A 14,439-nucleotide genomic window follows, 5' to 3' on the forward strand; every position below is an offset into this window, starting at 1 on the left:
CTGGTATTACATATCTCAATTTTTATTTAATATTTCTCTAGAGAGAGAATTAAAATTTTACATCGATTAAATAAAAAAGGGCAAAATAAAGCGTTGGACAATCTAGAAAGAGATCCAAACAAGAGCACATTGAGACATCTCCCCTTAAACTACGATCTGTATACATAGTCTTTCCTTATTTTTATTATTTCTGAGTTTTATTTTTTAAGCACTACACACCTTGCAATTGTGAATGTTTTTCATCATACCAGTACGACCAATTGTCATTTTCAAAGTCTTAATTATCTGTGCGCAATCTTACAATGTTCAACGCTCTTTTCTCCACAATACTGTTGCTCTGTTGGTGTTCAAAGTAATCCCTATATGTCAAGCCGCGAAACATGGCAGGCGAATTGGCATTCACCAAATCAGCAAATGGCTCCACAATCGCATCAAGCGATGGCCCGATGACCGTCACAATTGACATCCTCGCCATCTCACTGTTCAGCACTGCTCTGTGCAATACGCTCTTGTATTTACCATTGCTTACTATCTGCAATATATGAAAACAACTTCTTTTTTAATTTTTATGAACAAAACAAATGTGGCATAATGCGCATGTTCTACAAATTGTGACAACTATTTCAGATAAAAATATTGAAGATTCCTGTACCTCCATGTGATCGCCGATATTGACCATAATGGAATTTGGTACAGGCTTTACGTATATCCATCTATCTTTGTGCATGATTTGGAGGCCGTCAACACCGTTTTGGTAAACAAGTGTGAGAAAACCAAGGTCGGAGTGTGGTGCCAAACCGAAAGCACTACCGGGATTCAAGTACTGTGGATATAGATTGGCTGCCAAATGTTGTGTGCATAAACCGAGTTTTAAGGCCTCCATGACGCGGCTTTCTTTTATGCCTAAGTCCTCCCAGATAGCCTTGAGGAGCTCCAGGCCTATGACTCTTGTGCAATCAGAATACTGTTTTGATATATTCCTGTGAATTTGAATTTAAAGAAACAACAATTTAAAAAGGGTAATTGAAAAATAGTACAATTTTAATTATGGCTGCTGCTCCAATGATATATAATGATCTACATATGCTTGACAAAAGATTTTGACCAGACAAACCTTAATGCACCTTATAAACATTTAGTACAACCTGCTGTCTTACGGTTGAATACTTTGTGGTACCTGAAATTAAGAGGCTTTGGTACAGAGTGGAATTCAGGATGCACCAGTATCTTTGCATGATGTCTCACACACTGACACTCCCCTGTATCAGTCATGGAGTTAAACCCACTCCCCATTCGAATCGGATCCAGTGCATGTGTCCCGATATATGATCCTTTTTCATCATCTGTCAGATCGAACAACGCCTTGAATGCCTCGAGCATCTCATCCCTCAATCTTTCTGGGATTCCATGATTTACCAGCTAAGAAATAAAATGAGCACAAATAAATTAAGTAGTGCATAAGATCATAAAGGAAATCGTTGGATTTAAAAATAAAAATTGCAACATAGGCCAAGCTAGGCAAATGATACATGTTATTATCAGTACGGTATGTGAGCGTGCATACCGATTTATATATATACAAGTTAATAATAAGTAATCAGTACCATGAAGAATCCCCAATCTTCACATGCCTTGGCCAGTGTTCGAAGCATTGCAGACCGTTGATCGGGGGTTCCATTGACAAGTTGTCCGATGTCAATGGTTGGGATCGTCTCTTAGCAGGAGCTTCAACAACTAAAGTATTTATTGAAGTCATAACACATAAACAAAGGAAGAATTGATTAATGAAGCACTAGCAATCGATGAACTTATGAATATGATATATTTTCTTTATGATTATTTCGAAGAAAGATGGCACATATATATACACATACACACACAATACTTTCACAAGGGAATAGTGAAGGCACATATCCTTGTTATCGAAATAAACCTAAACGCTGTAGTTTGGAATCATTATTTTAAAAAAAAACGTGTTTCATGCTTATTTGTAGCGTACGTACCGGAAACGGTACCCGCTACAGCTATTTTTTAAGAATTAACTGAGTAGAACTACCGACATTTTTTTAAGAATATTATTTTAGTACCTGCGCTACAGTAACAGTGCTACAGTATCGTACTTAGAGAAATAATGTATTGTGGTCCCCACTAATTATTGTTCTAAAATTCCAGCAACATCATTTTTTCATGGTCCACACTAATTATATAGTTCCTCTTTTACAATCCCTGCACTCGTTCTTACATCAACTTTTTCCAACAAAAATAGTTGACTTCATAGGAATAAATACTTTCAGTACTTAGATATTAATACTTTCAGTGTCACATGTAAAAAATACTTAGATATGTATACATTCGTAGTTATAAATACTTAGGGTACGTTTGGATGAAACAAAGAATAGCTTGGAATAGCTCGCTAACCTAAAATTCGGAATAGTCGCTAACTCAATATTTCATAGGAATAGCGGAATAACAGCTAACTCGAGCTATTCCTTGTGTTGAGAATAGCGTTTTTTTCACCCAAACGTGAAATAGTGAGAATACCTCGTTAGGAATAGCAGCTATTCCTGTGTCATCCAAACGTACCCTTAGAAGATAAGATATTAACACTTAAAAAAATATTAATACTTTGATGCGTGACTTGTTATGATTATCCATTTTCGAGTTCCCCAATCATTCCCGCGTTAGCCATCCTTTAACAAAAATAGTTGACCTCATACGTATAAATATTTCAGTGTATTAATATAAATACTTTTAATACTTAGATATTAATACTTTTAGTGTCATATATAAAAAGAGAAGGGTTAAAATGCACCATTGGTTTTGTGCCCCAACCATACCCTACATCTCTATCTCTGTTTACAAAGTTCAAACAATCGATCTGAACCGTTCATCTTGTTCTACATATTAAAATGTGCTTAGAGACCAAATTTTATATTTTTTGGAATTTTTTTACTATTTATTTAGATAGGTACAAAATCACTGCATCTGGACCATCCAAAAACATTAATTTTGTACCTATCTAAATAAATAGTAAACAAATTCTAAAAAATATAAAATTTGGTCTCTAAGCACATTTTAATATGTAGAACAAGATGAATGGTTCGGATCAACTGTTTGAACTTTGTAAATGGAGATAGAGACGTGGGGTATAGTTGGGGCACAAAACCAATGGTGCATTTTAACCATACTCATATAAAAAATACTTGTAAGTATAGGTATAAATACTTGTATGGTGACGTATAAATGCTTGTGCGACGATGAGTCTGAAAGTATTTTATCATGGATGTCATTTAAAAGAAAAAAAATTGCTTAGGTATTAATAATATAGAAAAAAAAATTAAAATTGTGGTGATTTTGTAGGGAAATTATATTTCTGCATTTAATTTTCGGTGGTCTCCCCGCGGGTACCGTGCTGCGGGTACTATTATCTTCGCGCTACAATACCTGCACAATATATAATTGTTCACCTCATAGATATAAATAATTCCATACATGAGTATAAATACTTCTATGCATAGATATTGATACTTTAAGAAAAAAATTCGAATTGTGGAATTTTTGCAATTCCCACAAAAAGTTATTTTTCTATATTTAATTTTTGGTGATCCCTGCGAGTACAGTGCGGACACTGTAGCGTAGGTACTGTAGCTTCCTTTGAATATTAAGTGCTTGTATAGATTCCCCGTAAAACATGAAAATTATTATTTTTATTTAACAACTAAATTATAGCAACTCAGTTATCTTACGTGTGGAAATTTTATTTTACTTGCTATAAAAAAAACGTAATTAAAGAAATATTTATAACGAGTCATAATATGTTTAGATTTATCTTTAATTTGTGTTAAATAATATGAACAACTATTTTAAAGTTACTTGATTGTACGGTTATAAGTGAGTATATATAGGTTTCATTTTAGTCCAGGAATGCTTTAAATTTTATTTAAAAATATATGAAATATAGTTAGTAATTTATAATTAAAATTAATTTAATTATTTATACAAATATGAGTTTTGTGCAAGTCACTAACCAATATAAATAAATAATATAAAATGAATTTCATTTGGCGGTGTCAAATTTGCTTGGTGCATACAACTGTTGACCACATTAATTTGTCTACCTAACGTCACTAATATTTTCATGGCTGAAATTTTATTTAGAAAGGTTGAAAATAAAATATAATAAAACAATTCAAAAGGTAAAAACCTCTTTCCTATTTTGGGGATCTCTCTCTTCGATTCAAGAATTTGCAAGGCATCAACAATTTGTAAGTATAGATCAATTATTGGGTAACGGTTCATATTTGCAAGGCATGCCAAATTGAAATAACCTATGGATATTGACCAAATATTCTTGTAATAATTTTTGAAATCAAAATATGCATGATTATATATATCTAGAACAACTTTCAAAATTGAAATGTGACATGATTTTGCAAAGAATTGGTTATGATATGATATTGTTGTAGGTGAACTGTGTTAAAATGCAAGGAACCTAGAAATGACACGTCCAAGGTAGTTAATCTCACTGATAAGTACAATAGGAAATGTCCATGCATACAGTAGTACAATATAATTGTAGCAAATAATGTAGTGTGTGAATGTCGATTTTACCCACTTCTTCTTCCAACTTGATTGTTGCTTATGTTAAAATACTTGTGGGCTTTTGCTATATTGTTTCTTGGATTTTAGATGGAATTGCTTGAATTCTTTTTCTAGTCGTGAGTCCTATAAGAAGCATGCATGAAATAAGATATTAATTGCATTGAGTATTTGAGTTGCATGGTATATGCATAGATAACATAAGACCTGAGTTGAACCATAAATTTTGCATGATATACTTGCATGTATGATACATAGCATGATATGAATTATTTATTTGTTTTTAATGAAATGTGTTAAAGAACCACAAGTTTGAACCTGATGATCATGTAGATGCCGTATTTGGGGTACGATAAGCATGTAATTTATGTTATGTAGATGCTGAACTTATAGCGCATAGTATAAATTGCATAGGCGTCATATTCGGGGTAAGCATGTAATTTTTGTTATGTAGACATTGAACTTGTAGCGCATAACAGAAATTGCATAGGCTCAATATTTGTGGTAGCGCATGACTCGGTTATGTAGGCGCTGAATTTGTAGCACATAACTTTAGTCATGTAGGCGCTATATTCGAAGTAAGTACACAATTTCAAGTTATGGCTATAACATAAATTGTGTAGGCGCCATATTCGTTGTAGTGCATGATCAGAGTATTGTATATACATGGTTGAACCTCACACCTGAACCTTGATGGTCATATAGGTCCTGAACTTGTAGCGCATGACCGAGATATTGTAAATATGATTATCTAATATGATGTGGATCTTATTCTATAATGAATATTTGCATGTTTGACATGATACATAAGCATTGCATTTTTGGTAACTAATGTTCATGTTAAAGGTTTGAGATAAATGCATAAGTTTAGGTGAGAACATTTCACATGATTAATTGTGAATAAAAATTGATTAAACAATAGGATTGCACAAGAAAATTTTATAGAACTTTTAAGTTTATTACACATGAACATTGCATAATAAAAACTAACAGCATTGAGATAAATGCATATTTGTCACTAGTACAAAAAACCCCTTCACTGACTGTTAAAATACCCCTACACCGACTGTTATAGCGGCGTCAGTAAAACCAGCGCCAGTGAAGATTACCTTTTACTGACTCTCTAAAAACAGTCAGTGTTGGGTTCAACACTGACTGTTTTAAAGCGTCAGTGTTGAGCACCAACACTGACTCTTTTGAAAAAGAGTCAGTGTTGACACCAACACCGACTCTTTTGAAAAAGAGTCAGTGTTGACACCAACACCGACTCTTTTGAAAAAGAGTCAGTGTTGAGCACCAACACCGACTGTTTTTCTGTGTTGGCATGATTCTGTTTTGCTAGCCATATATTACCATTCAACATTTATTGACATTAAAAAATTAATATGCCACAATCACAAACAAAAGACACCAAACAAGTTAATTGCCATTAAAAATTATCAAATTACATGTTATCCAAATTACATGCCATATATCCACAAAACACACAAAAGACACCAAATTATCCAAGTTAATTGCCATCAAAAATCTATTTACTTGACTTAAATAAAAAATGCTTCTCTTTCTTGCAACCTATAACTAATATAAAGGATAGTACCACCCGAGAAGAGATGACATTCAATTGACGAGGCCTATTCAACGTAATCAACCTCACATTGCCACTTCACCTAGTACAACCTATGGATAGCAATTAGTGAAAATTAGAATTTGTACCATTAAATTTAATATCACAATGATAAAGTGTATGACAAGAGGGTAGTATGGCAATCAAGAACATCAATAACTGCCTTAGTAATTACCTTCAGACCAGTAGTCTTTTTCGACATCACCATCGATTGCACCTGGATGGCTATATTACCCCTCATATGAATATCACATAATATGATTGCTGAAGATAAATAGTTCTGTCTTTTGTCGTGCATTCTTAATCCACGTATATAATAAGACTAATAATTAATCAAAGAAAAGAGAAAATGGGATGTAGTTTTTGGAAGAAATTTCATGTACACTTAGCATCCTGTTTCACACCTGTATACCTTAGCATCAATATTCACCCAATTACTGGTAATACATATGAATAATTACTGGTACTATATAATCCACCTACATAAGACTAATAATTAATCTACACTTAGCATATCTAGGCCCGTTATAATGAAACCGTGTTAGCATAGTACCTTTGTAGTCTGAATCAAGAAACGAACCCACTTGTCTTACTATCAGTTTGCAGATTTTAATTTATCGATTGTGTCTTCGTCTTTCTCCCTTCAGTACATAATCAAAGATAATCAAGAAAACTAAAGAGTGTTAGAGAAATACACCTTTTCCTCTTATCCATCCTATAAAATATTTGCCATCTGTACTGCCTTCCACTCATTCTACCTCAATTGAGATTTGAAGGTACATGGATACTTAATTTGAGATAAATTACAGCTCCAGTGCATGTCGGAGGGTCAGTTAGAGAAACTTAATTCAAGTAATTTGCACAATTATAGTTTACTGGCCTAATTTTTTCAGATGATAATTCTATCAAACCCTAGTTAAGGATTCACACTTACAACAGCAAAAAAAAGAACCCAAAAACTTTTAGAAACAAATATTATACTGGAATTTTTGTCTATCTTTGCTCATTTGCAGGCAACGTAATGTATTTACCTCAATAATAATAAATCCATAATTACCATTAACAAGCTTTAAAACTACCCATTCCTAACAAATCAATTAACAAAATAGAAAACTAACCTAACAGTGGAGAAGAACGACAGGGCGGAGTTGTGGAGACTGGAGAGCCGCAAGGACGGTGATCGGCAGCCGGCGGAGGCGCGGTCGACGGTCAGTGCGGAGTAGCGGAGGCCGGAAAGACACAGTGGCGGAGAGTGGTAGGGGTCAGGGAGTCGCAGAAGAATCGGGGCGGACTGACGGAGAGAAAGAAGAGCGATAGAGAGAAAGGGGTAGGCTGGGCTCGGCGAGAGAAGGTAGATGCGGCTAAGGACGGAGAAATCGAACCTAGAAGACAGATCTAGCGGTAGCGGTGTTTTTCTAGGTGAGAGAGACGGAGAGGGTTTCTCGCAGAGAATAGGGAAATGAAGTTTTTCGCGGCTAAAATCGAAACATATAACCGGGAACGAAAATTTCAGCGGCATCTGCCAAAAAAAATCACCGACGGTTTTTCCAAAAAACAGTCAGTGTTTGAACTCCAACACTGACTGTTTTCCGAAAAACAGTCAGTATTGATTATTAACACTGACGGTTTTTCAAAAAACAGTCAGTGTTGGTGTTCAACACTGACTGTTTTTTTAAAAACCGTCGGTGATTTTTTTTGACAGAAAGTTAAAAAATTTGCAAGGAAGAGAAATAAAAAAGATTACAAAATAATTTGTATATATAGAATTATAATATATAGATTGAATTTTATTTAAGAGATATATTTTTTGCAAAAGTTTATGAGATAAAAAATATTAAACATAACCAAAATAAAATTTCCGAAGTTCGATCATGTCTAAGCTTCAATCCAACGTGAAGTGTTTATAGTGCTTCGATGTTTCAATATTTCATCCTCTTGATTGATAGATAAATGAAAATAAAATTTCATTTCATTGCAAATCGACCGTTAATTGATTACGTAAAAATGAATGGTATGAAATTATTGACTCAATTTCAAGAGACAAATAATGATAAAATTATATAAAATTGACATTTATAAGTATTATTTGACATATAAGATGTAAAAAGAGTAGAAAATATTTATTATACATTAACATATAATTTTCTTAGATACAATTAAATTTAAATAAATTAATTTTGAATGTCTAAATTAATTCTATATAAAGAAAAAAAAACCAATTTTTAGTTTTTGAGATTTTTTTATATATCTTATCGGATTAGAATTTTGTTCATTCTGAAATATAAAATAATTTTTGAATATAATTTCAATAGAAAAATTATATTTTATTTTTAAAAATATCATGATTCGTAAATATATCATAACTTGCAAACATCCCTCTAAATTTTTGATGAGTTTATTCCAAATATCATATCTATGTGTGAATTTATTAGATTCCCTCCAAATTTTGACTACTCCCTCCACAATTATTCAGTTGGCGCCAAATATAATCGGCTATCAAAAATCATCCAATATGCAAACAACACCAAGAGCGATCTTCGCTGCACTCAAATTATCAAAATATCGTGCAACAAATCACGTTGTCCCATTATATAATTATTTTAGTATGTTATACGAAAGATCATACTACTTAATCAATTTAAACAATTTAACCAATTAAAGAATTAAACAATTAAACAATTGTACTAGTAATTTAAACGGTTCCAATCGACCCACAAACGACATTTGGGGTGAATCCAATTTGAATGGTAATTCTTTTAGCATGCTCTCTGTTTTATGCAAAATTCATATATGCAACATGCATGTAATGCTATATAATTTTATGTGTCAAAATTATTTAACAATTTATTTTTAAATTTACAAAATTCTAAGTTTCTAATTAACATATTTTTATTTTTATGTTCTTCAACATAAACTATATTATCATATTATTTATTTATGTACATACTTTCTTAACAACTAATCAAAGTTTAAAAATATATTATAAATTTTGGAAGACTTAATTGTATTGTAAAATATCCACGAATTACTTAATTGGATTCACTTATCAAATTTGTCAATAAAAGCAAAAACCCGATTGAAATCACATTTCATATAATTAACTCATGATTTTCTTTAGGATTCTCCGTCTTCTTGTATTATCTTGTGATTATTAAATTCGTATTTGTAAAAACTTGAAAGATTTTAAGTTTTAACTTGATATTATTAAATAAATTCATGTATTACATGTGTTCAATGAAATGTTCAAAACAAAATAATATATTTTTAATTATGATATTTGAAAAAAAAAAAAAACAGTCAGTGTTGAGTAGCAACACTGACTGTTTTTAAAGAGTCAGTATTGTTACTCAACACTGACGCTTTATAAAGAGTCAGTATTGGTCCTCAACACTGACTCTTTTGGAAAACAGTCAGTATTGAGTACCAACACTGACTCTTTTCCAAAAGAGTCAGTATGGCTACTCTACACTGACGCTTTATAAAGAGTCAGTGTTGGTTCACAACACTGACTCTTTTTCAAAAGAGTCAGTGTTGGTACCAACACTGACTGTTTTTAAAGCGTCAGAGTTGGTAATCAACACTGACGCTTGAAAAACAGTCAGTGTTGGTATTCAACACTGACTCTTTCTTGAAAAACAGTCACTGTTGATAACCAACACTGACTGTTTATAAAGCGTCAGTGTTGAATAACAACGCTGACTGTTATTTAATAAAAGGGTCAGTGTAGTGTGAGCAACACTGATGCTTTGCTTAAAATAGTCGGTGATGAAGGGTCGGTGAAGGGGTTTTTTGTACTAGTGTGTTTTTTTTTTCTATGAGCAATTTACATGTTACCTGATTGATTTTCAGATTCGTTTGTTATTTCTTGGATTTCTATAATTATTGTTATTTTATTATAATTATGCTCGGTGCTGGTTTGTTTAGTTGGTTGAGTCATAGAATAACTTGACTGGAACTGAATACCGCACTGGGAGATTTTCAATCTCTCACATTTCCACTTCGGTGGATTCCAGGTACAAAGCACAAGACACAAAAAAATGAGATGTCGAACTAGAGGGCTGCATGACGTGCCACAAAGATGAGTATTGTTCACTCTAAATAAATCAGTTATGGTATTTTGATTTCAATACCGTAACATGTTCATTTTCAATTTGTTTGTTACATGTAAATTTCAAAACTTAAAAGAATAGTTTATTCATGTATTGTGGCTCTTGTCTTTGTTATTGGTAATGTACGTATATACATTGTGTATGATTATGGAATCGCCTTGCATTAATGAAAGTGGCAGGTTGTCTGCCATGTTGTCGGGTGTGACAACTAAAGTGGTATATATCAATGCAAATATACAATAGAGACATAGTGGAGGCATTAAAAATGGAATCATTTAAACCCTCCTCTATAAAAAATTGGCAAAATAAAGTGTTGGACAATCAAGAAAGAGACCCAAACAAGTATAATCTTAGTCTTTCCTTATTTTTATTATTTCAGTTTTATTTGCTGAGCAATAAACACCTTGTACTCAGAGAAACTATTTCATCATACAAGTCTTAATTATCTTTGTGCAATCTTACAAGTTTCAACGCTCCTTTCTCCACAAGACTGTTGCTCTGTTGGTGTTCCAAGTAATCCCTATACCTCAAGCCGTGAAACACGGCAGGGCAATCGGTGTTCACCAAATCCGCAATTGGTTCCACAATCACATCAAGCGATGGCCCAATGACTGTCACAATAGACATCCTGTATCAGTTTTCGAGTTAAAGCCACTACTGATTCGAATCAGATCCAATACATGTGCCCCGCCCTGATATATGATCCTTTTTCATTATCTGTCAGATCGAACAACGCCTTAAATGCTTCCAGCATCTCATCCATCAACCTGTCTTGGATTCGATGATTTACCAGCTAAAAAAACAGTGAAAATAAAAATAAAAATAAAACTAAAAGTGACAAACAAAAAATATAACATAAGAGCAGAAATTTCTAAACCGGAACTAACAGAACGATGCAAAATCGGCCGAGCAAGGCAAATGATACATACCAGTACAGTATGTGAGTGTGCGTACCGAACTATAGATGTTCTAGTAACTAATCAGTACCATGAAGAATCCCCAATCTTCACAAGCTGTGGCAAGTAATCAAACCATCGCCGACTGTTGATCAGGGGTTCCATTAACAAGAAGTCCGAAATCAATGGTTGGGATTGTCTCTTCTTTGGGAAGTTCAGCATCTAAAGAAATTAAAGAAGTCATAGAAGAGAAACAAAAGAAGAATTGATGAAGCACTAGCTGTCGACAAACTTATTAATGTCTTAATTATTGCCTTTATGATTGTTTCCAAGAAGAAAAGGACATATATACACACACCATAGTTTCAAAAAGGAAGAACATATGTGGACCGAAAGCTCTGGTCACATATCCTTATCATCAAAATAAATCGTTTAATTGGAAATAACAGAACCACTTTCCAGTATATATAAATGGTGACAGGCCTAGTTTTTTCTAGAAAAATGAAGATTTGATTCTATCCATCTAAAAAGTAATAATTACGGAAATTAACGGAATTCTTAAATAAAATAATTATGAATTGTTTACCAGAAGGAAGATTGTACAAAATAATAATAAAAAAAGTAATCTGTTCAGCTGGGTTGAGAGGATACAATTGACCACATGTGAAGAAAATTCAACAAAATTATGTCCGGTGTTATCCGTTGGAACAATGTCCGATGATATGATTTGGATGTTCTAACAACTCTCCTCTAAAATGACATCCAATGATATGATTTGATAATTTAAAACAATACTGACACATAGTGACATTAGGTTCCTTCTTCAGGTGTTAAGCCAATAATACTCCCTGATATGATTTGAGCATTCTAACTACTTTACTGCAATAATATACCATGCACGAATCACATCTTATATAATTATGAAGCATAAAAACTTGGTGACCATCCTCAGAAGCTTACCAACATTTTTTATTAAGTGGCAAGCCAGTGCCAACTCTATTACATGTTGAAGTAATCTAATAATAAGTACCTGTTACGGCATCCAAAAGTTTGTTACAACTAGTATCTCTTGCATACTGCCATCACTCCAAGAATTTCTCTAGTACGGCACTTAGTTTTTTTTTTTTTTTTCTTCTTGAACAGAGGCAGAACGTGCCATGATCAAGGAAAAATATATAGAAGGTAGAGTCTAACGACTTTGTTCGAACAACTTTTTACAGGGTCAAATATAAAAGCCAGAGTCTAATTAAAGATTAGAATATCTCGACCATTCAGAAGACCGAGCGTTTGTTTTGGACCGTGATATATAGAAAATTTAGTGGTTTAATTATTTATTAGTGAACAATGTTAGTGTTTAAAGTTTGGAATTCTCCTGTGATTGTGAGGGAGAGACGAGTGGAGGACATGACAACCAATGATGTTGGCTGCTGAAATGTGATAAGATTGTAACTGGATGCGTCTTATAATTACAAATATATCATTAATATTAATATCACTCATATAACATGGTCATGATTTTAGTTCTGGTATTACATATCTCAATTGTCATTTAATATTTATCTAGAGAGATAATTAAAATTTTACATCGATTAAATAAAAAAGTAGAAAGAGATCCAAACAAGAGCACATTCAGACAGCTCCCCTTAAACTATGATCTGTATACATAGTCTTTCCTTATTTTTATTATTTCTGAGTTTTATTTTTTAAGCACTACACACCTTGCTATTGTGAATGTTTTTCATCATACCAGTACGACCAATTGTCATTTTCAAAGTCTTAATTATCTGTGCGCAATCTTATAATGTTCAACGCTCTTTTCTCCACAATACTGTTGCTCTGTTGGTGTTCAAAGTAATCCCTATATGTCAAGCCGCGAAACATGGCAGGCGAATTAGCATTCACCAAATCAGCAAATGGCTCCACAATCGCATCAAGCGATGGCCCGATGACCGTCACAATTGACATCCTCACCATCTCACTGTCCAGCACTGCTCTGTGCAACACACTCTTGTATTTGCCATTGCTTACTATCTGCAATATATGAAAACAACTTCTTTTTTAATTTTTATGAACAAAACAAATGTGGCATAATGCGCATGTTCTACAAATTGGGACAACTATTTCAGATAAAAATATTGAAGATTCCTGTACCTCCATGTGATCGCCGATATTGACCATAATGGAATTTGGTACAGGCTTTACGTATATCCATCTATCTTTGTGCATGATTTGGAGGCCATCAACACCGTTTTGGTAAACAAGTGTGAGAAAACCAAGGTCGGAGTGTGGTGCCAAACCGAATGCACTACCAGGATTCAAGTACTGTGGATATAGATTGGCTGCCAAATGTTGTGTGCATAAACCGAGTTTTAAGGCATCCATGACGCGGCTTTCTTTTATGCCTAAGTCCTCCCAGATAGCCTTGAGGAGCTCCAGGCCTATGACTCTTGTGCAATCAGAATACTGTTTTGATATATTCCTGTGAATTTGAATTTAAAGAAACAACAATTTAAAAAGGGTAATTGAAAAATAGTACAATTTTAATTATGGCTGCTGCTCCAATGATATATAATGATCTACATATGCTTGACAAAAGATTTTGACCAGACAAACCTTAATGCACCTTATAAACATTTAGTACAACCTGCTGTCTTACGGTTGAATACTTTGTGGTACCTGAAATTAAGAGGCTTTGGTACAGAGTGGAATTCAGGATGCACCAGTATCTTTGCATGATGTCTCACACACTGACACTCCCCTGTATCAGTCATGGAGTTAAACCCACTCCCCATTCGAATCGGATCCAGTGCATGTGTCCCGATATATGATCCTTTTTCATCATCTGTCAGATCGAACAACGCCTTGAATGCCTCGAGCATCTCATCCCTCAATCTTTCTGGGATTCCATGATTTACCAGCTAAGAAATAAAATGAGCACAAATAAATTAAGTAGTACATAAGATCATAAAGGAAATCGTAGGATTTAAAAATAAAAATTGCAACATAGACCAAGCTAGGCAAATGATACATATTATTATCAGTACGGTATGTGAGCGTGTGTACCGATTTATATATATACAAATTAATAATAAGTAATCAGTACCATGAAGAATCCCCAATCTTCACATGCCTTTGCCAGTGTTTGAAGCATTGCAGACCGTTGATCAGGGGTTCCATTGACAAGTTGTCCGATGTCAATGGTTGGGATCGT

At 33.6% G+C, this 14,439-nt stretch overlaps 2 protein-coding genes and 2 long non-coding RNA genes across 5 annotated transcripts; all 4 read right to left on the reverse strand.

Moving 5' to 3' along the window:
- Positions 1-128: 128 nt before the first annotated feature.
- On the reverse strand, positions 129-1,711 carry LOC144552654 (2-oxoglutarate-dependent dioxygenase 19-like). The gene is made up of 4 exons (XM_078300644.1): positions 1,605-1,711; positions 1,178-1,419; positions 653-980; positions 129-532 (listed from the first exon to the last, which is right to left on the reverse strand). The coding sequence occupies exons 1-4, from the start codon at positions 1,650-1,652 to the stop codon at positions 278-280; spliced, it is 873 nt and encodes a 290-aa protein (XP_078156770.1). The 5' UTR covers positions 1,653-1,711; the 3' UTR covers positions 129-277.
- A 4,290-nt stretch (positions 1,712-6,001) lies between these two features.
- LOC144552614 (uncharacterized) lies at positions 6,002-7,663 on the reverse strand. The gene is made up of 2 exons (XR_013511177.1): positions 7,342-7,663; positions 6,002-6,864 (listed from the first exon to the last, which is right to left on the reverse strand). It is a non-coding gene; the product is annotated as an uncharacterized LOC144552614 (long non-coding RNA).
- A 3,014-nt stretch (positions 7,664-10,677) lies between these two features.
- On the reverse strand, positions 10,678-11,569 carry LOC144552656 (uncharacterized). 2 transcript variants are annotated; one of them, XR_013511188.1, is made up of 2 exons: positions 11,287-11,569; positions 10,678-11,125 (listed from the first exon to the last, which is right to left on the reverse strand). It is a non-coding gene; the product is annotated as an uncharacterized LOC144552656 (long non-coding RNA). The 2 variants fall into 2 exon arrangements; XR_013511189.1 differs by having other exon boundaries at positions 11,262-11,569.
- A 1,284-nt stretch (positions 11,570-12,853) lies between these two features.
- Positions 12,854-14,439, reverse strand: LOC144552655 (2-oxoglutarate-dependent dioxygenase 19-like). The gene is made up of 4 exons (XM_078300645.1): positions 14,332-14,439; positions 13,905-14,146; positions 13,380-13,707; positions 12,854-13,259 (listed from the first exon to the last, which is right to left on the reverse strand). Exons 1-4 carry the CDS (start codon positions 14,377-14,379, stop codon positions 13,005-13,007), a joined length of 873 nt encoding a protein of 290 aa, XP_078156771.1. The 5' UTR covers positions 14,380-14,439; the 3' UTR covers positions 12,854-13,004.

Source organism: Carex rostrata, chromosome 4 (genome assembly GCF_964058835.1).
Source record: "Carex rostrata chromosome 4, lpCarRost1.2, whole genome shotgun sequence".
Classification (NCBI taxonomy): Eukaryota; Viridiplantae; Streptophyta; class Magnoliopsida; order Poales; family Cyperaceae; genus Carex; species Carex rostrata.